The 26390-nt window shown below is 45.2% G+C and overlaps 1 protein-coding gene across 6 annotated transcripts in view; it reads right to left on the bottom strand.

Moving 5' to 3' along the window:
• SPTBN1 (spectrin beta, non-erythrocytic 1) overlaps nucleotides 1-26390 on the bottom strand; it is a 197006-nt gene that overhangs the window by 44182 nt on the left and 126434 nt on the right. For all 6 annotated transcript variants that reach the window (XM_004775675.3, XM_013047393.2, XM_004775676.3 and 3 more), the window contains 12 exons: nucleotides 17002-17175; nucleotides 13252-13343; nucleotides 11943-12023; nucleotides 11440-11555; nucleotides 8308-8420; nucleotides 7323-7510; nucleotides 6172-6289; nucleotides 4860-5018; nucleotides 3910-4212; nucleotides 2001-2154; nucleotides 465-1335; nucleotides 231-368 (listed from right to left, as the gene is read on the bottom strand). In XM_004775675.3, coding sequence (XP_004775732.1) covers nucleotides 231-368; nucleotides 465-1335; nucleotides 2001-2154; nucleotides 3910-4212; nucleotides 4860-5018; nucleotides 6172-6289; nucleotides 7323-7510; nucleotides 8308-8420; nucleotides 11440-11555; nucleotides 11943-12023; nucleotides 13252-13343; nucleotides 17002-17175 — 2507 coding nt within the window. The remainder of the gene's footprint in view (nucleotides 1-230; nucleotides 369-464; nucleotides 1336-2000; nucleotides 2155-3909; nucleotides 4213-4859; nucleotides 5019-6171; nucleotides 6290-7322; nucleotides 7511-8307; nucleotides 8421-11439; nucleotides 11556-11942; nucleotides 12024-13251; nucleotides 13344-17001; nucleotides 17176-26390) is intronic.

Raw genomic sequence — 26390 nt, 5'->3', positions numbered from 1 at the left:
CTGATGTGGGGACAGGCAGGCAGGTGCCAGGCTACCTTGAATGACATCACCCTAAAGGACACTTCTTGCAAAACCAGGGTGTGTTGAAAGGCAGATGCCAATGCTGTGACATCAGGGCCATCTTATCAGTGACCCTGTCTGGGAAATTCCTGACAGCAAGGCTCACCAGTGACCTCGCCCTCCCTGGTCCAGCACACAGGGAGCCAGCCTGGTGCAGACTGCACGCTCACCTCGTGTTGAGTTTGTCCTGCTGGGCTTTGATTTCCTTCTCACTTGGGTGGCCACTGTGCATGAGCTGCCGTGCAATCTGGTTCACCACAGCAACCCGGGAAGCCTGGTTGTTCATTTCCGGTTCAAGGCTCTCGAATCTGGAAAGCAATTCAACAGGGTACTCAGATGCTGGGTCCTGGGCGGTAGCGAGGGGACGCTGGTGGCCCTGTAGCAAGGACAGCGCTCCCACTCACCTGTGCTGGATGACCTCCAGGTCCTCCAGCTTCTCTGGGATCTGCATGTTGTTGAGCCACTGCTCCTTCTCGTCGATCCAGAGCTCACAGGCATCAGCCTCACTGAACATCTTGTACAAGGCCAGGGTGTCTTGCAGTGCCTGCTTCCTCAGCCGTGTCAGCTCAGCCACCTCCTTGTACCGCTCCTCAATGCCTGACAGCCTGCCCCTCACGTCCGGAGACTCGGCGTGCTCCTGGGGCAGGGCACCGGCCTGCTCGTGCAGCGTGTCGATGGTGGGCCTGTAGTTGGCGATCTCCTCCGCCACGTCCTTGTGCTTCTTGACCAGAGACTGTGTGGAGTACTCGTCGTGGCCCACATCGTTGCTGGAGACAATCTTGAGGATGTCCAGCATCCAAGCGTCGATGTCGTCGGCATCCGCCTGGAACTGGTGCAGGAGCGAGGCCTCCTCTAGGCGCTTCTTGCGAATGGCCGAGAGCTGCTCCAGGTTGGCCCACTGCTCCCGGATGTACTGGATCCTCTCTCGGATCTTCTCGGACCCGAAGTGCTCCTCCGCAATCATGTCTTCACCTTCTTTGATGGCTTGCTCGAAGTGGCCGCTGCGGCCGCTCATCTCATCCTCGAACGCCCGGTGCTTGCTGAGCAGCCGCATGACGCTGGTCAGGTCCTTCCCATAATCGTCCGAGGACAAGATCTTCTCCTTCTCCCGTATCCAGCCCTCCTCTTCCGCCATCTCCCAGAAGAACTTCCAGAGGCGGCGGGACTCTTCCAGACGGGCCCGGCGCTCAGCTGCCAGCTGGCAGAGTTCTTGGTAACAGAATTCCATGTGGGCCACGCGATCGCGGATCACCTGAGGGTCGCAGGGCTTGTAACCTATTTAATGCATGGAAGGAATGTGGAAGTCGGAGAGTTAAAGCACAGGCCCCTGCCCGTTTGAAGTAGTGAGTTATGCCCGTTTTCTCACCACTAGATTACCAGCTTCACTCTCAGTGCAGAGCCATGTGATAAGGCAATGGAGAACCTCCCAGGGCCTTGCCTGGAGGTAGGTAGTGTTATTTTTTGACCCAAGGGCAAAGTGATCATTCATGAACCAAAAAAAAGTATATACATTGTAAGAAAAAGGTCAGCTGCATTTAACTGTTTCTCAAATATAAAAAACACAACAAAATCCTTCCAAGATCCTTTAAACAAAGAAACATAACCACCAGAAGTGAAAGCCAAGAGATGTTTGAGTAGCCACACCAGGGTGCTGATATGCATCGAGTGTGGTCTAGGCAAAGTTTGACTGCTGAATACCGCCACTCAAAACCAAGCAGTACTGGAGTACTTAATGGAAATACATGTCCACTTCAGAAAAGCTGACCGAGGTAAGTATCCAGAAGGCTACCCTCCTGCATCTCATGTACCCACCACAAACCCACTGGGAACCTACAACGGTACAGGAATGTCAAAAACCCCAATGGCACAGACAACTTAGCTACTTCTACAGAGATGGCCATGGTGGTGGGGAAGTAAGGCCTACCACAGTCCATTCTTACCTTCCCCGTCTGTTGCAAACTTCTGGGCAGAAGCATTGACACCTCTCACCCGCTCTGCCTGGATGCCAATGTCCGCTTCGACCAGGGCGTGCTTCTGTAACAGGTCTTCCACGCCAAGCAAGTGTTTGCCATAGTCTTGAGACAGTAATAGCACCTGTGCACCAGAGAAAACAGAGGGCCCATCTGTGCAGACAACCTTAACTTCAGTGTCTCGTACTCTGTGGACAAGCTGAGAGCCAGCCACCCTCCCTGCATCTCTAGGGGAGCAGAACAACAAGCAAATCGGAACAAAACAAAAAACAAACCTGAAAGCCTGCATCAGGAGAGACACAATAAAGTGAAGATTATCTACCCTGGAATAAACAGGTCAAAAATACACTAAGAACAGAATAGAAAAAAAACGAATGGGGGCCAGCAGGACATGTTAACTGGGGCTCGAAGAAGAAACCGCCACAGCAACGATATTTCAGAAGAGAAGAGAGAAACGCTGTAGTTATTTCAAAGTTAAAAGAAATCTCCCAGGAGTTGCTGACCCCCTCTGAGGATGTTTTCCTCAGCTAAAAGCTTATTGGTGTGCCTTGGTAATACTCACCTTGTCAATGGGAGAAGAATCTAGTTGAAAGCTTATAAACCACATCTCTAACCAAGTAAAAACAGGGTCAGGTGGCTTTCTGCTTAGGAGGGAGTCCACTAACACTTTCTTTTCTTCCTTCCATCAACCCAATTTGAGGGCCTCATCTGACTTCCTCTCCAGATGGAATGTGTACTTCACCCCTACTTCTAAGGGAAGTCTCTGGCCCAAAATCTGAACCTTAATGTACAACATGATTTCTAAAATGAAAAGTGCCTCACTGCTAGATTTTATGAACATTTCTACTTTGAAAGGTCAACACAGACCATACTTGAGAACATCATAAAACTGGGACAATAAGAGGGCAAACTGATGGGACGAAGCGACCCCATCCCTCTGCCAGGAATGGCTCAAGAGGTTAAGCAAAAGACGAGGGCTTATATCCCAGGAAGAAATCCCTCACAGAAGGTCAAGCTTGGGAACGCAGCACGCTGAGATAAAGGGGCCTTCACTGCACTGTCTGCAAACTGCCCTGTTCTGTTCTAGCTTCGGAGCTACATGACTTCCAGCTGGGGTCTACTTGACATGGATGAGCATTCTACCGCCTGTAGCAGAGAACACAAACGGGCACAGGGATCTGGCACAATGGCAGGTCTCTTCCTGGGCAGAAGGAAAGCTTGGAAGTCTATGCTCAGGGCTCTTAATTAAGGAAGGGGAAGCACAAACTGGCAATGGCAGCCCTTTCCAGCCAGTCCCATCCTATGTGTACACCTATTACCACACTTTACCCTCGCTGTAACCGAATGAGGGAGGTGGTTAGAGCGATCCCAGATTAAAAACGAAGAAAGGAGGCTCAAGGAGACTGCATGCAACCAGCAATGACAATGTGAACACAGGTTCCCTGGTTCCCGACACACATTCCGCCCACACTGCCTACCCCTCTCCTCCCATCTGCCCACATTAGCTTCCTGGATTCCCCCCTCAACGAGCCACTCACACACTGATCAATGACATAGAAAGCTGGTTCAACCCTCAAGAGCTAAAAACACAGAAAATCTTAATTTGATTGATTCCCTATGGTGGAACAGATCTGAATTAAATTTAAATTACTGCGGCAGATCTCTAGCTATGGAACTGGTTTTCAATACAACTTTTTTACACCTTTTATCTCATTTAACTCCTGATCTAACAATCTTCCCACAGGTAATATGGCCCCCTTTGACTTTACAGAGTGGGCAGTGAGGGCACCCTGGATGCTGTGCAGTCAGCGGGGGGTGAGGGAGGAGGAAAGAGACGTCCTACTGGATCAGCTCTGGCCTCCTATCACTCAAGTTCTACCTTCATTTCGTCCATCCAGTCCATAATGTAGAGCATTTCCTGGAATATCTTTTGCAACCCCAGGTTCATCTCGAGACGCTGTCTCCGGGCCTTGAGCAATTCCAGTAGGTACTCCCAAAGCCGGATGACATTGTCTTTCCTTGCTGTGATGCGCTTGATGTCATGGTAGTTCTCTGCTTCGAGCTCCCTGGCCACGGCGACCACAGCCTGCACACGCTCCTCGTATGCGGCAATGTCTGTCTCAATGGCCTCATGCTTTTTCGTGGCGGCCTCAACTGCAGGAAGGTCAAAACCAAAGTTGTCCTACAGAGAAATGGGGGGAAAAACACACACACACACAAAATTAAAAAGCCATCCAACTGGAACAAAGAAACAGAGGTTGAATCTATGGTGGTCCTAAAGCCACACTGACTTGAGCCCCGCCAGCTGCTGGTCTCTGCCTTCTGTAGGACACTTAAAACTCCTCGCTAGAGCTCAGATGCCTTCCCCAAGGCAAATCAGCAAGTACTCGTCTTACAGAGGGGTGCAAGCTTCTATCTAGCACCTTATACTTATGTGACTGGAGCAGGTGACAGTTTGTGTGAACACAAGAAGGGAAAGTCACTTTTTACTTCTTTCGTGACCGGTCCAACTGCCTTGAAGGATCAGATGGTCAAAGATGAAAGGTAAGAGAAACATCTAACATTACATAAATGTGAGCAGTTCACACTCACTCACTGGGTCTAAACAAACTCTGCTTGAGCTGCTTCCAAATTTATGAAAAGTCAGACAAACAGAAGACCAAGCACATCAGAAATGATAAACATCCTCTTCATGGGAAGTGAGCAAGAGGACTCGAGTTACTTCAGAACAGCAGGTGTTGATAAGCAGCTGTCCTATGGCCCTCAAGGATGGTCTACGTTTCTAGATGACCCCGGGAGTGGGTCCCCGAACGAGGTCTAGAGCAGGACCTGAGACACCAGACGCTGGTTTTCGCTCAGCCAGGTCTCCCTCATAGCTGCCTTGCGGTCGAATCTGCGGGCGAGCTGTTCCAGTTTCTCCTGTCTGATGAGCTCGTTCCGCAGAGCCAGTTCTCGCTCATGTTCTGCTTTTTCCAGTCTTTCCCAGGCCTACAGAGGCAAAAGGAACAGTTCTCTGCAACGCTCAATGTACTTTCCTTGGCTACAGTCAACAGCTATGACTTCTCAGTAAGACCTGAGAACTTTGTAAAAGGGACATCCCATTTCCACCCTCACTGACTCTTAAGCCTTGAGAAAAACCGTTTTCTCTCAGTTTAGCCTCATGGGAACACTCTCTCCTGTCTATATCTAAGCCCTGTGTTATATTTGGAAAACAAAACAGTGTAGATAAGGAGCAATATAACTAAATTATAAATCTCTTACTTTGAGAGGAAACAAAGTAATTACCTTCAACAGATCTGATGATATATAAAAGATAAATGATTTCTCAGAAAGAAATCATATTACAAACTCTTAGTCATCCCATCCTGAGCCACTTTAAAAAAAATTTTTTTTATTTTTAACATTTTATTTATTTAAGTAATCTTTATGCCCAATGTGGGGACCAAACTCATGACCCCAAGATTATGAGATGTACACTTTCTCCAACTAAGCCAACCAGGCACCCCACCCCACCTTTTTTTTGAGCTACCTGTTTTTTAATTCACACACCTGATGATTTTGTTCAAAATCTTCACCAAATGTGTCACAGTAAATTAATTTCTATGAAATATATCTTACATTTAAAAAATTCCACTTAAAATAATCTAATTGTGTAAAACTGACCACAGTTCTAGATTTTTCAAATTTCTTTCTGGATACAATGGCCACTGTCAAATTCTGTAATTACAGACAAAACAGACCAAAATGGAAACTGTTGGACAGCCTCTCTGAGAGAAACAGCCAAAATCCTAAGCCCCAACGCCTAGAGATTCCAGATATATGAAATAAGGTTTCAGGTTCTTCCTCCTGCAACTTAAAGATGCTACAGTTGACTGCCTTAGACAGATGAGAGTAGCAAGGTAAAGAAAATAAGCCAAGACTGGTTTGATAAAATCTAACATGACCTTCTAAAACTCTAATAGACCAACCCACCACAAGAATTTGCTTGACCTTCTGCAAAACCCGAGCCACTGCTGTCACTCCTCAGTTCAGCAGGCCAGGACGGACCCTTTCAGACTGCCCTCTCAGCAATCAAGACCTAGAACCTGAATCTTACAGAGAAGGTCAAGGCCCCACACAGGACCAGGTGGATCAGCTTTACCTTGTTAATGTCAGAGATGAGCTTGCCCTCCCGGGGCATGTAGACCTTCTGATTGTTGGCCCTCATCTTGCTCTGAATAGTAAAAAGCAGCACTTCCAAGTTCCCCTTCTCAGTAAACCTAAGTACAGGGGAAAAAAAATATGTTTTCTGTTCCTTCAAGGGCAAAAATTCATTTGCTTTTGGAGGAAAAAACCTTTCAACGCAGCCATACAATTTTAAAAGCCATTTATCTCTGGTCTGATTTATGTGGAACTCATTATGGAGAAAACACAGTGCATTAGTTTTTTTGGGTATTATAGACCGCAAAATGCACCCAACTGTGAATTCTGGTGGGGTTGGCTGGTTGCTGCCACTGAGATTTATATTTGGGGGATCACAATACCGTGCTTTTACTAATCACTTCCTTCAAAGTTTAGACTATACATCCTGGACAATGGACTTCATTCAAAGAGCACAGCTGAATATATTCAGCAAGAATCACTTCAAATGACTACCTAGTGTAACTTTCAATGGATTTCAGAGACTGCAGAAAGGAATTCACAACTAAGCTGGGTTATAGAAAAAGGAAGAATGACTTTAGAACTCTAAGAAGGGATAAGGTCTATAATCCTTATGTGACAATTACAATTTTCAAAAACAAGTCAAAAATCAGTTCGGGGGATAGCAAAAACTGATCTGGACAGACAGACACAAAACTATTTACTGTCTGCCTTTATTCAACATGTTGTAGTTATACACTTTGCTACAGACTTGCTAGTAGGCCTGACAATGGGCTACTGTCTCAAGCCCACTGTGAGTCTTACAATAAACTATATACAGGTACTCAGCTACTTCTCTAAAATCCAAAGTGTAAGGAATTCTGAAACACATTGGGCATAAGAGTTTGGGAAAAGGGGACCGGAGACCTGTACCACCTCTTAGGAGTCTCACGTATCAGTATCATGAGACCAGGGGCAGAAAATGCTCGGAAGGGCTCACAGAGGGCGTGGTTTGTAACAGAGCTCAGCCACTCAGGGTCAGATGAAAAGGAGTAAGACAGGCCCCTGGTAAGAGGCACTCATTAAAAGATGAGGTCAATGAAGTCAGAACAGGAGTCTGAGGCTGCCATCATCTCTCTCTGCAACTGGTAATGCATCCAATCTGCATCTTACTTGGGTGGTTTCTCCACAGTGCGGTAAGTGTTGAAGGCCTGAAGCTGTTGTTGAACCCCAACCAGAGAATTGGCAAATTTGCGATTGTTGAGGATAATGATGGTTTGTTCAATCCACTCCAGAAGGTCAGAGGCAAGTGACTCATACTTTTCAATCATTTTTTCTGTTTCAATAGCATTGTCAAGCACCTGTAAATGAGAGTGAGAAAAACAGAACAGTAAGATCATATTGCCAAGTATGGGAGACAGGATTATAACTCTATAGGAGCACAGGCACACTTAATGACTGGCTCAGGAACAGTTCTAGGCTACTCTGGCCTAAGCATTTTAAACTCAAGGAACTGTGTGTTAATAGGCACTCAGACTGTAACTACTACTTGTAAGCAATGACAGCTTAACTGTAATTGGTTTGGTAACCTCCCAACCTCCAGGCAAAGGGTTTAAGATTCTGAAGGACTCCTGTGGCCTCAGCTCCAGAATTCCTAGAATAACAACAAGGGCTCTGTGTTGCTTGGTGCTGTCCCATGAATGCCCATGAATTTTCCACTCTTGCTGCAATGAGAAGACAGTATCACCTGGTCTGAGGTATTCAGGAATATATGGCAGGTGAACATTAGCCAAATGAAAACTAAAAAAGTGCAATAGTGGGGCCTTTTCAACTGAGTAAGTAGGATTTCACGCCCGTGACATCAGCCAACTTATCAGATATCCAACACCCCATTTTCTGGTAAGGTTGAGGGGAGGAGAGTCTCTGGGTCTGAGAAGCTCCTCAAATCTCTCCCTAAATACTGTAGCTGCTGCTCCTACTTCCTGTCACTCCTAGGGATGAAGAGGCTTCTGCCTACATCCCTGCCTCTGGGGGTGCCCACCACAAACCATTACCGGCTGAACTGATGAGTGCACGGGAGGAAAGGGGCTTGTTGGTGCTACATTAAGATGAGAACTTTAATCGTGTCTCACAACTTATAAAACTGGTGTGAACTCACCTTTCCAATTCGTTTTCCTTCAACAGCCAAGGCCTTCATCTTAGAGAAGTAGTGGTAATAGGTCACCACATAAGTGATAATGGACTTCTCATCAGGGTGGTCCACACTGATATCTGTAACCCAAAGAAGGTTTTGTTCAGTATTCTGCTCACAGCGCGACCACCCAGAACAACTGTTCAACACTGAAACAGGCCCAGTGTTTATATTGGAGAACTCTGCCCTTGGTGTATTAATTTTAAGTCTGATGCAGATGGAACCATTTCATTGACTTTTATGATACGAATATTCATAAATACCTTCTACCAATGCAACAAAACATAAAAGTCTTAAGAGACATGATCCTTCCTCTCTAGGATCCCAAGCTACCAAGAAGAAAACTTCTAGAGAAAAATGAGGACCACGGTAAGAATTCAGGGAACATTCTTAGTGATGTGACTACTTGCCAGACCAGCAGGCTTATCTCCTTGCCTATGTCCACTCCCAAACTGGGCTTGGGCTTCTTGACTCCTCCTATCTGCTGATGCCACCAGACCCGCTTCCAGTCACTGAGTCTTTGGACATCCTTATCTTCTTGTTACCCGGTCTTCAGTTGGTCACCAAATCTGAGTCCAGATGATTCTATCCATGGAATCTTTATTGTCACTCATAGTTCAGACTCTCACGGTTGCATAAGCAGACTTGAAGCAAGAGCTTCCTCACTGGCTTTCCCTACTACCCAATTCACTTTATGCACGGCCCCTGGTTGATCTTCCAGAAGCATGGCTGCGAACACACTTTCTCCAAGCTCAAAATTACTCAAAAGTGCCCTACAATCTACAAAAATAAAGTCTAAGCCCCTTAATCCTCTAGAATCTGCCTTAACTTTCCTTCCCTTCCTTCTAACCACTGAGTACTTATCAGGCTCCCTGTAAGAGCCACTACTAATTCTATAGCCTACTATTTCTTCTCAAGCTTTCTTTCTCACACAACCTGGACTAGCCAACACTCCACAAACACACGCCACAATTTCCAATACTCCTTCACTTTACTCACAATTTCCCATTGCCAGGTACTATAATTTGCTTACACATATTTTCTTTGTTTTGTAAGACTACATCCCCAAGGGTGAGAAGCTTGTGCCTCAGTAAGCCCTGTGCTGTTCCACCTCTCAAACTGCTGGTGTGCTGTCTCGTGTAACGAGGGTAGTCAGTCAGTATTCACTAAGGGAGGCAATGAACGTACGAAGAGGCCAAGTGGTGCAGGTATGGCAATACTGGGTGACACTCTTGACTTGGGACAGAAAGAAAAGCGAATACACAGCAGGACTCTTAACTGATAATCAGGTTCTTTTCCAGAATGCACTCACATGCATGCCTTCTATCTTCCTGGAAGCCCTGTGTGAGGCAGGACTGTTTCTCTTAAAGATGAGAACACTGAGGCACAGGGCTGGAAAGTGCCCTTCCCAGTGTCACCGAGGCAGCCTATGGCACGGGGGGGCCAGAAGAGCAGCTACTCTTTCCACCCTAGTAGTCCCTGTAGCCAACTCTGCTTCTGCTTGGCCCCACCCAACTATGCTCCAAGGAGAAGGAAATGGAGGAATCCCAAAGCTGGTCCTGTATGCAATCTAATAAACATATGTTGACATAACTGGGAAGATGAGAGCAGACAAAAAACCTTGTGGTTTTGTAACCTGTCTGCAACTGTATCTTAGCTGATGCTCTCTGGGCCACTGGGCAATTAACAATAGCTAAGGACAACTAATAACCAAGATCCAACCCACAGCGTAAGTAACATCAATGGCCTTTTTTTAGTTCCTTGTCTTGTGATCTGAGGAACATATATCCCTTTTCCATACTGGGAAGGGATTAGAAAGATTAACTAATGAGCAAGTTATTTAAAAAAAAAAAAAAAGGTTATATTTAGCACAAAGAGCTATGGCTGAGAAAGAATGTCTTCCCATAGTTAAAACAGGGGTAAAGATGGAAGATTAATCACACCCCAAGGAATTTTAGTTTTCTGTTTATATTAAGAGATCATTTAATGCGTTAGCACAAAGATAATTTTATCTCAGCTTCTGGGATAGTGAACATATCAGTGAATCTAATGCACTGGAAAACAGCAAGCCTGCTTGGCAGCCCCATGACCTCGATCTGCCCTTGGGGAGTTGAACTTCCTGTTCTATATTTATAAGAACTTTAAACTTTCACTCACAGTTTTCTCTCTCTGGTATTTGCTCACAGCTATGAGCTGTGATCTACAAAGCTCCGTACTACAAACAAATCCTCTTATATTTCAAATGCTTTTCAGAATAAGAAAAAGTACCTATGACAGCTCCGGCAAAAAGCCTGGAATTAGGACTTTGTTAAGTAAGGGAGCTATAAGCTGAGGGAATGCCCCACACAGGTCTAGCTCCATGTCACCTGCAGTCAGGCTTTGGGGTCCTGCTGTAAGGACTCAGAGTCGATCCAGGCAGAGCTCAGATGTTGAGCCTCCAGGCAGTCAGCCCTAAGAAGGGACTGTGAGTCCCAATTCTTTCACCCAAATGTTCCCATTTCCTGATGCACCTTCCTCACTTAAGCTCTTCTTACTCAAAGCAAACAGAGCACAGCCTCCTACAAGCCCCTCACCCCAACCCCCTGGTCTGCACCCACTCATTCCAAGGCTGCCTGCCACCTTGGCAAGAATGCCAGTCAATAAGCATTCACTGAGAGACTATGGCAGGTTCCCTTCATTGAGAACAGCTGCTAAGAACTTTCACTGACTGATGAATAACCTTTAAAAACTTTGAGCTATAAGGCCCCGACCCACCTTTCCAGTGGTAGTTCCTATTATTACTTTAAACACCATTCCCAGTGAACTGTTAGTCCCCAAACACACCTTCCTCGTTCCTGGTTCTTCACCTCTGCTCAGGCAAGTGCCTCTGCCTAGCAAGCCCTCTACTTCCCAACATGTTTAAATCATACTTGACTCTCAAGGCCTTTTCAAATATAATCCTTTGCACAAATCCTCAAGTAATTCCCACACCAAAATTAAGCTCCTCTTGAGCAATTCCCAAAGCACACTACACAAATAAACCGACAGCAGATTTTCTACTAGCCCTTCACTACTAGAGATGCTGTTGGAAGTCTCACCTTACATCCCTCAAGTCCTTACCTTCTGGATCCAACAGTTTAGTGAGGCCAAGGTGCTGCTCTGCCAGGTTGAAGGCATTCTGCAGATTGTAGTGTGCATTGGATTTCTTTAGCTTGTCAAAATCTATCAGGTCAGGCCTATGCAGAATGAGAGCGGAACAGGATAAAAACCATGGCATAAGAACACATGTGACCAATGACATACCAGCATTACTCCAGAAATGGTAGAAACCACTTTACTGAGCAAAGTAAAACTCTATAATATAAATCATCAAACAATGAAATCTGATTTTTGAACAAACATGCCAAGTTTATTCAGAGAACAGAAGATAACGGACAAACTGATTTGTTTGGGAGAATTTACATATTCTCTCATATTTTCCTCACATGGAATGCAGGAATTCCCACCGTGGTGCAACATCTAAGGCAATGGATATGAGGGTCAAAAGTCACCCAGATCGGGGCAGAAGAATGTCAATATTCTACCCGAAAACTGTTAGTATGATTTATGAGGAGGTGACTTACCGGTGTTTGTGTATCAGTGCGTTGAAGGCCATGCCATCCCGCCAGCTTGTGGTGAAATTGTGAATGTTGACGTTCGGGTACCTACAAAGACAAAGCATAACAGAGTTACCAAATAAAGATGGACAGTTTTGCGAAGTGCAGTGTTCATGAAAAAGCTTGTCAGTACTGAAAAAATGTGAGGCAATTAAGTATCAAAAGGACTATCAAGTCAGAGCAAATACTTCTTCGACTTTAGCTTTCTATTAAAACAAAACAAAACAAAACAAAACAAAAACCACATCCATGTGGCTTTTCTTTCTCGGTAAGTCAATCAGACAAAAGATGTGAACTGAGTCTTAGATTTAAAACACCATGGTTACATAGGAAAAAGTGACCACAGCCCAGACACCTCTGAGACTTCTTTGCCTCCACTGGCTTTCTCCTCTGCCAGCAAAGATACTAGGACCCCACAGTCACGGACATCTGAATTCTGGGGAGAACGGAAGCAGCTACGATTACCTGTTCATGAGACACTCAGCTTTCCTCCTTGCATCACTGAGCTGAATGAAGTTTTATATACCAAGGATCTCCCTGAACAACTTCCCTCTGTTGGAGACCAACCCTATTCACTTAGCTATTCAATACCGTTTACAGGCTTTGGATGTGTGGTTGATTCAAGGCTTATAACTAAGTTGATGCCCTTATTAGGCATACCCACTTTATGAGTTTCATACTTTTCATTAACTGATCATGTCTATTACAGTTGTTAACTGTCCTCAAAGTAGGTCTAAGTAACTCTCTAGTTAACCGGGTAGAAAATCGGTTCTAAATACTAGACCCAACAATTTCAGTGAGTAACAGAACAGATCAGTTCTCTAAAAGAGTATTTTCACTAAGATTTGAAAGGAGGAATAAAGGGAAGGAAAACAGAGACGGGTAATGTATAAAGACTACGCTTAAGTTGACTGCACAAAGCTTCCCCAAAGCAGCAAAAATTAAAAGCCGGAGAAAACCCACTTGCTTTTTAAAGTATCATGGATGTGATTCTTAAATAGGGTTTCAGGATTTTAAAATTCAAGATCCACTGTTCTCTGGAGCTGCCTTAATAAAGAGAGGGAAACGGACTGTAGAGCTGACAGGTCCCGAGAGTCAATCAGAACTCCTCCCATGCTGTCAGCGAGCAGAGATGTCAGCTACCTACTGCTTACGAGTTAACAAGACTTCTCCATGGAAGGAGTGGAGGAGATAGCTGTCAAAACCTCAAAGAGATGACCACAGCAGGGCTGTCCTGGGTGCAGTGGCCCCGGAACCCCAGGGAGTTCATACTCACCCAGCTGTCTTCATCTGGCACCACAACAGCAATGCATCCTTGGCAGACTTCTTCTCTTTGTTGTCTTCCGTCTCTACACTGATATCCTGGATCTAAGATTTATGAACAAGCATTAGATGAAGAGATGGGTCAGCTGCCCAATAACAGCCACAGAAGAACTGATCTACACATATATCAAGAGTACACTTCAGGCCACAGCCCAGTTGTAAAGCCTATCTACTGTGCCAAAGAAAACTGCTTTCCTCAAGGTTCACCTCATTGAAACAACAACCAGGTTTTCTACTTTGCAGACATAAGGAGGAAGTGAAGAATACTTAGCTGCACTACTTCCCAGAACCCCTCCCCCCTTTAGGGGTCACTTCTAAGCTCAAAAGAGCCCACCTTTCCAACCACAAGTGCTCACTGTAAATACCCTGCTCCTTGTCAGACCCCAGGTATTTTTCACACTAGGGTGCATGTCCCTCATTGATGAGGACAGCATACAATATATCTTTTCTAAAAACTGACCCAAATTCCCAAAAAAAGCATGACTGCAGTAGGCTTCCATGGTCTGTGCTATAGTCCCAATGTCTGTGGTTCCCCCAAACTCTCAGGTTGAAATCCTAACTCCCAAAGGTAATGGCATTAAGAGGTGAGGCCTAACAGAGTAGGATCCTCATGAACAGGACTAGTGCCTTATTAAAAAAAAAGGCTTCAGAGAGATCCTTAGTATCTTCCACCACGTGAGGGCACACTGAGAAGTCTGTCATCCAGAACAGGGTCTTGCCAGCCCAAGCTGGCTTGATCTCAGACTTAGCCTCCAGAACTATGGGAAACGAATTTCTATTGTTTGTAAGCTACCCTGTCTATGGTGTTTTGTTATAGCAGCTAGGATGGACTAAGACAGTCTCATTCATAAGCCACTCATGGAGAGCATGCAAGCAACAGAGCTGGGTCTACTGGCACCAACATCACCACTGCCTGGGGCTAAGACCTTCCAGGCTCCACTACCTACTGTGTGTCCCCAGGCCAGCTCCTCAGCTTCCCACCTGAGGAATGGCCAACAGCAACAATGGCTCACAGTGTTACTGTGCATTTGAACAAAGAAAGAATATGAAGTGCTGAGCTCATGACAAGGAACCCATAAATGTTAACTCTGTTAAAATGTTAATGTAAATGTTAACTCTGGCTTCGGGTCGCCCCACCAGTTATGTGATTTTAGACAAATGCTCTAAATACCTTTTTGTCTTTAGATTTTTACCTATTATACTATAATGTGGGACAGGGATGGGGTAAATGGTGTTGGCCTAGAAGGCCACCTGTCATCTTTTAGCTCTAGCTAGACCAAACTTCCCTACCCTGGTCTGTCATGGGTCTTCCCATTTAATCTAAAGACATGCTCCAGAACTCTTTTTGGGAAAGAGTTAGAAGAAGGATGAAATATATAAATACAAGATTATAAAGGCAGACACTTTCAACTGGGAAAAACCCTTGGAAATTGAAATAATTATAACTTCTACAAAAAATTACCCCTTTTTAACCATGCTAAGTATGTGAAGTGTGAGTCTGCATAAACTCTAAACTCTATTATTAGGATCGTTAGTTCTTGTGCTGAAAGTAAATGTGAAAGTACCTTATTCAAGAGGTAAGACACAGACTCATCAGGAAAGGCAGATGGAATTCTACACATTAACCCCTGTCGACCTTCTCATGCTTCTGTGTGAAGAGGGGAATCTATTTCCAGACTTGGTCATTTATACACAGTCTACCCTTCTGAAAGGATTTACACAAGGCAAGACTTTCCTTCCAGTTTCCCACAACATCCTTTATTTTCTCTTAAAAGGAGAGCAGAATGAAACCTAAATTTCGCCATTAGTACTTAATGGATACTTCCTCCTATGCACACACAGGACAGGCTATGTCCTCAGAGCTCTAGACGTGTGCACTGGAAATGTAAGGCAAAACTGTATATTCAGGAGCTGGAGGAAAGAGAGATGGAATGTGGAGAAACTTCACAGAGGAAGCAGGTAGTGAGCTGGGACTTGGCTGATGAAGAATCAGTACCTATCTGTGGAATGAGTAGGGATTTAATACAGCTGCTGGACGAAGGAAGCTAGGTCATGTAAGACATCAACACTGCAGGCCATGCAGTGACATCAGCAGCCTATGTTTCTTGCCTTAAAGGAAAGAGAAAGTACCTATCAGCATTTACAAGTTCAATTACAGAAAAAGGCAAGCTGTCAGGAAGCTAATTAGTCAATGACTCAACCCAATTCATGCTGAGAATCTTGGAAAGGGTTGCGTGTGCCAGCTCGCCAATGTGGGCAATGACCCGGTGTGAAAAGAGGCCACCATCAGGATGCCCTTCCATGCTCTGATTACTACAGGCCAAAGGCAAGAGAAAGAGAGCTTTTTACTTTACAAAACTGAGGGGAAGCTCAAGGAGGGTCCTACTACTAATGGTATTCACTCCATTTTCAAATCATTTAGGAACTGGCAGAAACCTACATAAGAGCTCTGTTTGTAAAATAGAGTCACTGATTGTTATAATTAACTCCATTCATGATTTCATCTTCAATAGTGGTTCCCTCTTCAGAACTTAACTGGAATCACTGGAACTGCCACCCAGGGATTCTGAATTACTAAAAGCTTTCCCCAGTCCTCCGAGGACCTCCCAGCTTCGGAACCACACCCATTCAGGGAGTTTCTCAGGACAGCTCTGTTTCAGCTCCCACCCCTCCTCCCAACCTACCCACCCAGAACACTGTTAACTCAAACCCATTCCCCTGGGGAAATGGGAAAGAAAACGATTGGTTACAGGCTGACTTCAGTTTTACCAAGAATACAAAGAGCTAAAATTTGATTTCCGTTTCTGCCCTTTTTTGGTGAGACTTTTATTTAGCCAGAAAAATCAATCAGACTTTATATCAAAGGGGTGGAACAGGAAGGAAAGGCACAGAGAACAGAGCCACCCAGGAGACAGGACTGTTAGGACATTTGTTTGCAGAGTAACCTGACTCTTTGGTAAGAAGTGTTTCCGGCATTTCAATTCTAATTGAAAAGCAGGAGCAGGAAGCACTGCCTGGAGAAAGAGCCAGTAACCAGGCCAGAGGTGCTCCACAGGGCTGAAATTCTGAGCTCTCTCTTAAAGGGTCAGAAGCAAGCACTGCTGCCCTGACTGGTTCTGTAATCCTGGATAAGGCTCCTTCCTTTCCTCACTTTGAGGAAGACAGAATGACCTTGAGAGTACCTTCTGGCTTAGAGTACTTCTATACTTAGAGCCTTCCCCTCGAGTATAACAAACCCATAAAATTGTCATCAATTCAAACAAGCATAAGGCTCTTGCACACTTCCCCTGAAAACTGTTTCCTCACATCCAAAGGAGAATGAGAAAGTGAAAATGGAGCCCCCCCAACCCCCGTCATAATCCAACAGCTTCCCCTAAAAATACTCCAGGATATGTGCTACAGTGCAGCAAAGTTCAGTCAGTCTAGTGCCAGCAACCTAGCACCAATGACGTACCTTTGCTCCTGAAAGCCAAGGGGCAGACACCAGGCCTTTAGAGTAGTGGGCAGACTGCAGCCCAGAAACCCCCTTATCTAACAGGGGCGCTTTTCAGGGGCCAGCAAAACTAAGGGAGGATGTGGTAGCTGCCAAATGCCAACGGGGGCTGAATGGATACCCAGCTCCACACACCTGACTCTGGGATGCCATTTCACTAGCATGCTGTACCCAGGAAGAAGTGTGAATCCTGCAGCCATATGCCCTTACCTGGAAGCGCAGGATGATGGTCCAGATGAGGCCGAGGGTCAGCCTGTGGTTCCCATCCACGATGTCATGGGAGCCCATGTTCTCAAGATGGACTCTCTGCTCCTTCAGGAACTGAAGGGCCTTGTCCACATTCTCCAGACAGTGGATGCGCATTCGTCCCTTGGTGGGTTTAGGCTAGAATCGGGGGAGCAGAAGGCAGAAACAGACTATGTAAAAGGGTGCAGACAGGCTGAGAGCTACTGCCCAGAGCTCCAATGGGCCCGTTCATGCAGCACTCTCGTCCCCACACCAAAACCTTCAAACACGTGTGTGCTCGTTCAGTACAAGGACAGTGTTTACCTAACATCCTTACCAGAGGAAAGTTACTTAAGGGACAGGGATCCCTCTTCAGAGGTTTTTTCAGTCATGCAAGGGACACAGTTTATACGTGAGCACAGAAGCTGGAAGGTTAGAGAGAAAGGAACCCAGTCTCCCTGAAGGATTCAGAGCCGCTGCTGCCACCCACAGAGCTTTCTGCAGATGCATGGCAGAACACCCCTGAGACTTTCCTGACTGCTTGAAACATAAAAATAGGTTTGCTACTTGCAGGTCTGGGTTGTTTCCTAAGGCTGGCTCCAAATGAAAAGGGGACACACTACCAAATGAGAATTTCCAAGTGGCAGTTTCATGAGGGTGATGTGGAGGACTGAGAGAAAGGGTGTGACTCACTGAGAAGGATAAAGGAAAGGGCAGTATGAGAGCAATGTAATTTGAATACCCCAATGTCTCTTCATTTTACCCAGTTCTATCCAACCCAAGCAGCTCTGGGAAGGTGAACATTTTGAATAAACAAAGCAAAAGATCAAGGCGCACGCGCACACACACACACACACACACACAGGAAATTCTCTGTGGGTCTCCATCATCTACTGGGTCTAGAGCAAGCTCATGTCTCCACCGCCTGGCACTGGCCTTCCCGCCTTCTCATTTCTCAGTACAGCCCCTGCTAGCCTGGGCTGCACCTCAGGCTGATCATGCTTCCAGCTGTCCCAGGGCCTTTCCCTCTCATCCCTTTTCAATGACTGTACACCTGACTAGGGAGACAGGGGCCCACTGACATGTGCTGTTTCAAACCCAAACTGTCTTGATGCCAAGGCCTGCAGAGCAATGAGGACAAGGCCATTCTACTAACTGTAGCGCACGGTCCCCACGTGTGCCTCGAAGGGGCAGCAAAGGTCATGTTCTAATGGAGGTTGAGAGAAACAGTGTGGATGGAATCAGGAGGGGCTACAGGGAGGAGGAAGGGAACAGGGAGTAGATAAGGGGACTGTTGGTCTCTTCCCAAGCTCCATCAGGTATAACCACTATTATTTCAGACTCGATTTTGAAAAACTCAATCACAAACGCACAAGACCTTCCAAGCCTCTATTCTCTCTCTCTACAGCATCTCAGAGGAACCTATCTTCCTTTCCACACCCATATGGGTACAAGGAGTGAGTGGGCCAGGATGGTGATAAAGGTCCATTTCCCTGCAGGTTGATAGGTTTAATGCCACATCGCAGGGACCCCAGGGGATGCGACTGGCCATGCCAGATGAGCTATATGGATGGTTCACTGCAGACCCAGATGCAACTCAAATCCCTGAAAAGCACCAACCATTGGAAATATCAGGGCATGAGACACAGGAAGGAAGTGCGGGTGGTGGGGAGCGGGGACGGGGGGGGGGGGGGGGGGGGGGGGCGTTGAATTTAGACAAACCTCTTCAGGTAAATGATCAGACTCCTTCAAATGGTTAAAAAACCAAACAAACCTCATGAACTTCTAAAAGGCAGGATAAAAAAGGGACGGTTTCAGCAATCACTCCTTTTTTTTTTGTAATTCTCCCTCCTGTGCAATATGCTTCAACACAGAGGACAACAACTGTGCTGCTGAAATGCCTATATTCAAGTTACAATTTCACCACTTTCTAGCAAAGCAGTGCCTTACTTCTCAATTGTTTACCCATAAACTGGTAAGAATACCAATTATCTCAAAGGGCTGTTACATAAATGAAATGGTAAACTAATCATTATGGAGTTCTCAAACACACAAAATGGCTCTCTACCAGCAAAGGCACAAGTCTTTTCCTCCCAACAATTCTACTTAAAACAGGAAAAAGGTGGGCTCCCACCTCTCCCTGTGTTTAGATATAATACACCTCTCTGGAGAAAATAGGAAATATTTAGACTCTAGACACAAAATTCCCCACTAAGAACCTGAGAAGTTGATATACTTCAATTGAAAGGGAAGCTCAAAACCAGGAGCAACCGTGCCTCTAAACAGTGATGATGATAACTCCACTCTTCTATCCCAACCCCCGCAAATTAAATTCTAGACTCGAATGAAAATTAAAAGTGGTAGAGAAAAATGTGGCTGGGTGGTGTCCCGACGGAGGGGAAAGGATGTGAAAATACCCAAACTTCGACATTTTGGGCTTACACACAGTAAGAACTCTGTGGTTCAAAGCTTGTTAGGAAACAAGTCTGAGAAACATGATTTATAGATATTTTAAATCTGAATACTGCGCTGTAGCTACTACTTCAAACCGGACAAAGTCGTGCATGGCAACAGCATGTGCACCTGTCACCTCACTCACTTTGCCGCCCTCTTGTTTCTCAACCCCTTCCCCACCTTCCATCTCTGTTGAAGCTCACTCATCAGCAGTGGCCCATTCCTGCCTTCTATGCCAAAAGAAGAGACAAGACATGGTGAGGTTACAAGACTCACTAGTGGCACAGGAGGAGGGGGAGTAAGAACCAAGATGACAACTCAAGAGTAGCAGCTGCCCGGTCTCCTGTTGGGTTTGCCCTCAGCACTTCTATCCTGTTCTGGGGCACAAGAGCTGGGCAAGTTTAGGGAGCAATGATGACAGGAAATTAACTGTAGGAAGTATGAATGATCTCACAGCACTATACCTTGAAACACACTGGTCATTAAAATGGCAGAGCCCCCAAATCTGAACATTCTTGTCTGCCCTGACTGCCCTCACCTTTGTGACGGTGCTTGATGATGGTCATCACATTCGGTCCTCACAGAAAGACCATCAAATAACTACCACTTCACTGAGCAAACACTGTTGGACGGATGGGAGTAATCCATGCTGCTAGGCCCTGCGTGGCGGGCACGGACTCCAGAGCTCACGTTCTTCCTGCTACAGCAAGAACCAAGAGTGGTGCACATTTCCACGTGAAAGGAAACAGACTCAGTTCCACCTGGCAGATAGTTTTCTTTTTCTTTTTTTTTAGTGCTATTTTTATATTACTAAACTTCCATCCTCTTAAAAGGAAAAGAGAGTTAACAATGGAGAAAACTAAACACAATGGAACTAGGGGGAGGGGTGCAGTCCTTAGTAATAAACACTTTCTCGGGGCAACACCCCAAGAGCAGCTGATTCTGCCAAGAAAAGGAGCATTTCCTGTCCCCCCTCCATTGATTACTGTCAAATTTCCACTGTGATGCTGGTGCATTCCCACCAAAACATGAGACTTTCTGTCCTGGAGGTCCCATTCGATGGGGCAGTCTGAAATGCATTCACATGGAGAGACGCTCCATCCCAGACCCATGCTGGATGCAGAAATGAGTGGCAGCTGTGGTGGCAGCAGCAGAACTGCTCCTCTGAGGAAATGCCCATTTTTACAAATCCTCCTTAAATCATTTTAACAAGCTTCCCTGCTCTTGCAAGCACTTTTCCTGTTTCCCTTCCCAAGGTCCCTTCTGGTCCCAAATCTTTATCAAGCACAGCTCTATCCTAGGCCTCACCCCAGACCCATCTATTTTCAGATTCCAAAGAAGGAATGGAAATTACAGAGCTAAAGAACCACCTCTAGCTCCTGGTGACATGATTCCAATGGCTTATGAGAACAACTTGTCCAAGCCCTGCCTCTGAGAAGCAGTGTGGCCTTGGGCAAATGCGCACGAGTAGACCCAGTGCCTTTAGAAAGCAACAAAGGAACTGGATGGTTCTCGGTCCACCATTCTGCCTCCCCTGCCTGCCCATCCTTGAGTCAGAGTCTCTTCTCCCCTGCAGGGTATCAGGATCTGCAGAACTACAGAGTAATCACAATGACAGGGCTTCTGTCAGAGCTTAGAGACAGCAAGGAGAACACAGATGTTTCCTAGAGCAATCTGGCCGCCTCCCTGAATAAAGAAGGAAGACACAGGGGAGGATGTCTGGCAGGGTATTTTGGTAGGCTCCCTGGGGGCTGGGCCACACTGTTCCACCCTGGTACCCTCACTGCCTCAGATTTTCTTCATGTGTGTCCCAAGTCACCTTGAAGCTACCTGGAGCAAGAGCTCTCCAAGGATTGCTGGGTGACAGAGTACCAGCCCTGGGAAGTGAGAGAGGCTGACTCTAGGATTCTACCTGCTGTGCACTAGCTGGATGGCCTGGCTGGCCACTTACTCTGACCCTCAGTACTTATGAAATGAATGGATCTAACTCTGTGGTCACGAAAGTCACTTCCAGCTATGTAATACAATGGATGTGTTGGAGAGCGGAAGGCTTACTAACGTGCAAGGTGAATTCTCACAGGCCCACTGATTCCTTGCTCCGTTAAAGAGGAAAGAAACTAACTGGGCTCCACATACCAATGTGACAGACACTTGCTTATCTTTACCTTTTAATCAAAAATAGTTTGAACACGACACACACACACACACACACTCTTACAACACGGCTCTACTTAATTCAGATGGTAGGATGAGAAGCACTGATTTCAAAATCACCTCTAGTACAATACATAGCCAAACTCACTTCATACTAAGTCCCCAGTCAAGTTTTGATCATTAATGAGTATAAACAATCCATGTCCAATTAAAATTAAATAGTAGCACACTGTGCTGCATTAGGTCCTGCCTGTTTCCTTCACTGGCTGGGACCTCTCCCAATAAATATTTTCCATCAGCAGGGCTCAGCAGGAAAGGAGGGCACCAACAAACAGGAGAGTGGACTGGAGTCCAGGTTCTATGACTTACTAGTGACACTGGCCCTGGGCAAGATCCTGGTCACCTCTGCCTATTTCTTCCATAACGTCTAACTGTCCACCTCATTAGACTGTGAGAACTCAGTGAGATTGTGGACATGAAAGTATATACTAAAAAAGCAGACATGCTCAAGTTACCATCATCACTCTTTCCAAAAAACCTCCAATTTAGCTGGGATACTTTCCTACCCCAGTTCCTTCCTGACAGCCACCACCAAATGTGCTCCTTACTCTCCCTCAGAACAGACGTCTGACCCTTATCTTCTCCACCATCCACACCTGAACACCTCTGTCTTGGATCCTGCTGAAACCCCACCCACTTGCCATCCAGAAGGCTTATTGCCCCTTCTGAACTCTAGGGCTCTGGGACCATTCACTTGGTACTTGATCGTGCATATCTATCCCCATTAATTCACTTTTTGTATTTAAGTTTGACTGCAATTTAATGGGGGTGGGGGGTTCTTCCATGGCTGGTTGTTCAAAACAAAAGAAAATTCTCCCAAACAAATGATATGACAAACAACAGGTAGACTCTGCGGCCAGTTCACAAAACCCCATTTCAACAATACATGCCAGTATGACTCTCCTAACAAAGGCTTTATGTAAAACTCCCCCAGTGCAGTTCAAAATGCGATTTAAGGCTTAACAAATCTCATGGTAAATCTATCTTCCCCACCTAGCTCAGCCTGTTTTGGCATTAATGGTGGAAAAGAAAAGAAAAATCCTGTTGTTGATTTCTCTTCTTTGATGCTGATTACCAGAGCAAGACAGAGTATCAGGAAAACAATAGGCAAGCAAAAACCAGTGCCATCTGCAATTGGAAATGGCAGCAGCTGGGCAGAAGGGCAGAGTGTTCAGAAAACCTTGTCTTCTCTGGGTCAGAGGTAAGTGCTCTGGGGGGAGGGTAGAGTATTCAGAAAACCTTGTCCTCTCTGGGTCAGAGGTGAGTGCTCTATCTGGCAGGAACAAGGCAGAAAACTGGTGGCCTTACTTAGAACCATTCTTCACTTCTGAGGCCCATAAAGGAAAGGGGGCAGGCACAGGCAAGCCTCAAACCTGGGTTGTGACCTGTGGGCTCCAACTCACCCCCAAAGTCCAAGCCAGTATTATTCCAAGGCCCTGGGATCTGGGTGGGACCAATGATGAAGTAACTGACACAGGTTCTGTGGTCACAGCTTTGATCTGCTCAGTTGACGCGGAAGTTAAGGGTGGGTCTATATTTTTTAAGGGAATTTTAAAGCAGCACCTTTAAGAATAATTATAGTCCATTGTAATTTCGGAGGAAGATATGGGGGGAAAAATGGTTTTTTTTTAAAGTCAACAACCCAAGCTCACCCAAGTACGAGAAAAGCTTCCTGGCTCAGCCTCAAAGTTTCCTCATTGCTCCACAGACAGAGATAATCTAAAGCAAAGACAGGGACATCTCCAGACACAGATCCTATCCAAGCCAGGACCACAGAAGGGGATTTGTCTTCTGACGTTCCCAGTACAGCAGAATTGAGTGTACTGATAACCCAAATGCCTACTTAAAACGTGTTCAAATGTGACTCAAATTCTACCGAGATGGGGATGGGGTTAGGGTGGAATTGTTTGGGTCATTAAGCTACTGTTTCTTTGAACTTAATAAAAATCAGACAAATTTCCTCCTCTGTAAAAAAGGATTACCCGACTCCAAGAATTTATTAATAAAGTAAACAGATATTCTAGTTCTTCAGACATTCATCTGTTATTCACTGCCAAGCTGATGGCAAGGCATGGGGCTAAAATACTGAGACACAGGTCCAGACAAAGGCAAATGTTTATGTCATACAGGGTCTGGGATCACTGGTGCACAAAGTCCAGAGCTGACCGAATGCTATCCAACCATAAGCATTTAGCTGTGGACAAGAATTTACCCAGGCCTGGAAGCTCTAACCGCCTCATTAGTTTCATACTCTGAATATGCAAGGATCCTTTGGGATAAACCCTCAAGGAGGTAATCTCCTACAGGGATGGTCTCTAACTGGAGCTCCCGCAGCCTCCACTCCCAACAGCAGAGAATAGTTTGAGCCCCCTCCAGAAAGTTCCATGAACAAAATAAACCACAGGGCTAAAGGGGCTGAAAATCTTCAATCTGAATGAATAAGAGCTTTAGGTCACTATCTATGGTATCCTTATTTTTGGAATAAGAACATTAATCAGACTGCCTATAATCAGGGTTGGCTGTGCGAAATGAATAATGAAAGAAGTTAAGGCACTTGGGGGTTCACAAAGTAGTATGTCATTGTTAAACACAATTTCTGGCACTCACTGCCTAAGAGGTTGGAGATGGCGCCCATCCTATGTTCCTCTCCACCCTACTCTTCTAGGTCTCTGGGTGCCTTAAAATTTTTTTTAAATATCTATATATATATATTTTTAAAGAGCAAATAATGCAAGGAGTGGGAGGGATCGGCACATGAGTTAAGAATTATGCTTTGCTAGTTGCTGTCTTTTTCCCTACTGAAGTTTTTGTTACCCTGTTCAGAATAAAGGCAATGGGGCTGATCCCACTTGTTATGAGGATGTTATTCAAGACACAATCTTCTTCATATTAAAGAATTATGGACCTTCAAAGGTGAACACTTTGCTCCCTACAGCCTGGAAGACTGGACCCTACTGGAACCAAAATAAATGTTCAAATTAATTTCAAACCACATGACATTTAAATGATTTTTTTCAGTCATTTTCAAAAACAAGCAAAATAAAATCAGTAAATAATCACACTAGACTAAACATTTAAGAATAAAAGAAGGAGTTGAGAGGTATGGGGAAAAGTCTGCTTATAAAAATTAAATTTAGGGGCACTTGGTTGGCTCAGTTGGTAGAGCATGCAACTGGATCTTGGGGTTGTATGTTTGAGCCCCACATTGGGTGTAGAGGTTACTTAAAAATAAAATCTTTAAATAAAAACAAAAAAACAAACAAAATACCCCCCTAAATATTAAATTTAAAGGTACATATCACAATAATTTTACCCTAGGTTCTCACACAAGACACACTTCAAAAAAAAAAAAAAAAAACAACACACAAAAACACAAAAAAACAAAAAACAAAAAAAGCATACCACAAATCAAAATGCAATAAAAATGATAGGATCCTGGGATTGAGCCTCACATCGGGCTCGATGCTGAGCAGAGAGCCTACTTCCTCTTCTCTCTCTCTCTGCCTGCCTCTCTGCCTACTTGTGATCTCTGCTTGCCAAATAAATAAATAAAATCTTAAAAAACAAAACAAAAAAAACTACCTTCAGGGCAGCCACCATGGTCTTGGGAATAAGCCTCCTTTATTTTTTTAGTTTGTTTAGCTTGATGTAAAACTCTCAAAGAGGATGAGGTAATAAGACCTGCATGCTTGGGGAACCAAGAGCAGAGACAAAACTCACTGGAGATGAGATGGGGCCTCACCAACTTTTCTAGGACTCTGGATCTTGGGGTTGTATGAACAGAGGGGCAGGGAGGGAGAAAACTCTGTTTTAACCCAGGGTGAAGAGGCGGTTCTGTTGGTTGGCTAGTAATAGGGCAGCCCCTGTTGCTAGGCCCTATTGCAAGGTGTGTCAGTCTGTCTGCATACAGACCTGTGGGGCTGTTGAGTTACAGGGTGGAGCTCAAGTTAAAAATAAGGCTTTCTGGCAGTCCTGCCAACCAGCGGCATCATAGTTTCCCAGTGATATCACTACAGATGTGGGGCTCTATCCCTAGGTGTCACCGTTTGGCTCAGTCCCACTACCACCTACGGAACTACATATGCTCTGGTACAATTTAGCACCTATTTTCAAATCAAGACCAGACAAAACCTGTTGGGTCAGTTACAGGGACTGCCTTAAGGTTCATATACAAAAGTCACATCCGAGACAGCCGCAACAGCTCTGGGAAACAGAATGGGGACAGAACTTTCAGCATAGGCTGGCAATTCCCCTGCCCAAAACAACACAGTGAACTGATCAGAAGCTCTGTGTTTCCAAGGAGATGACAAAACACCAGCCTCTTCCTCCACCACCAAAATTAAAAGTATGCAAGGAAGAAGGCAAAAAACACCAGAGACTACTGAATTCAATTCTTGCCACCTTGTACGGCAGCTCAGATTTTCCAGAGAACCTGTAAGAAACAGATTTAAAATTATTCCATGACCTCGTGGGAGAGAGATTCATCTTGGAGCCAGTGCCCGAGTCTGGGGACACCAGCCAAGATCTTTCAGACCAAGGGTAGTAACTTCACAAACTACCAGAACGAGGCCGTTTAATTACAGTTTAAGAACATCACATACACTCACAACGGTAACACAGGAGCTTTTTCCAACATGCTCATCTCACTTATCAAGATCATCCTTCTCAAAAACATCAATCATTAATTGCAAAATTCATCAGGAAGA

Source organism: Mustela putorius, unplaced genomic scaffold (assembly GCF_011764305.1).
Source record: "Mustela putorius furo isolate JIRA1106 unplaced genomic scaffold, ASM1176430v1.1 tig00000224_pilon_pilon_pilon, whole genome shotgun sequence".
Taxonomy (NCBI): domain Eukaryota; kingdom Metazoa; phylum Chordata; class Mammalia; order Carnivora; family Mustelidae; genus Mustela; species Mustela putorius.
The sequence above is the reverse complement of the archived record's forward strand: the minus strand, read 5'-3'. Positions and strand labels throughout refer to the sequence as shown.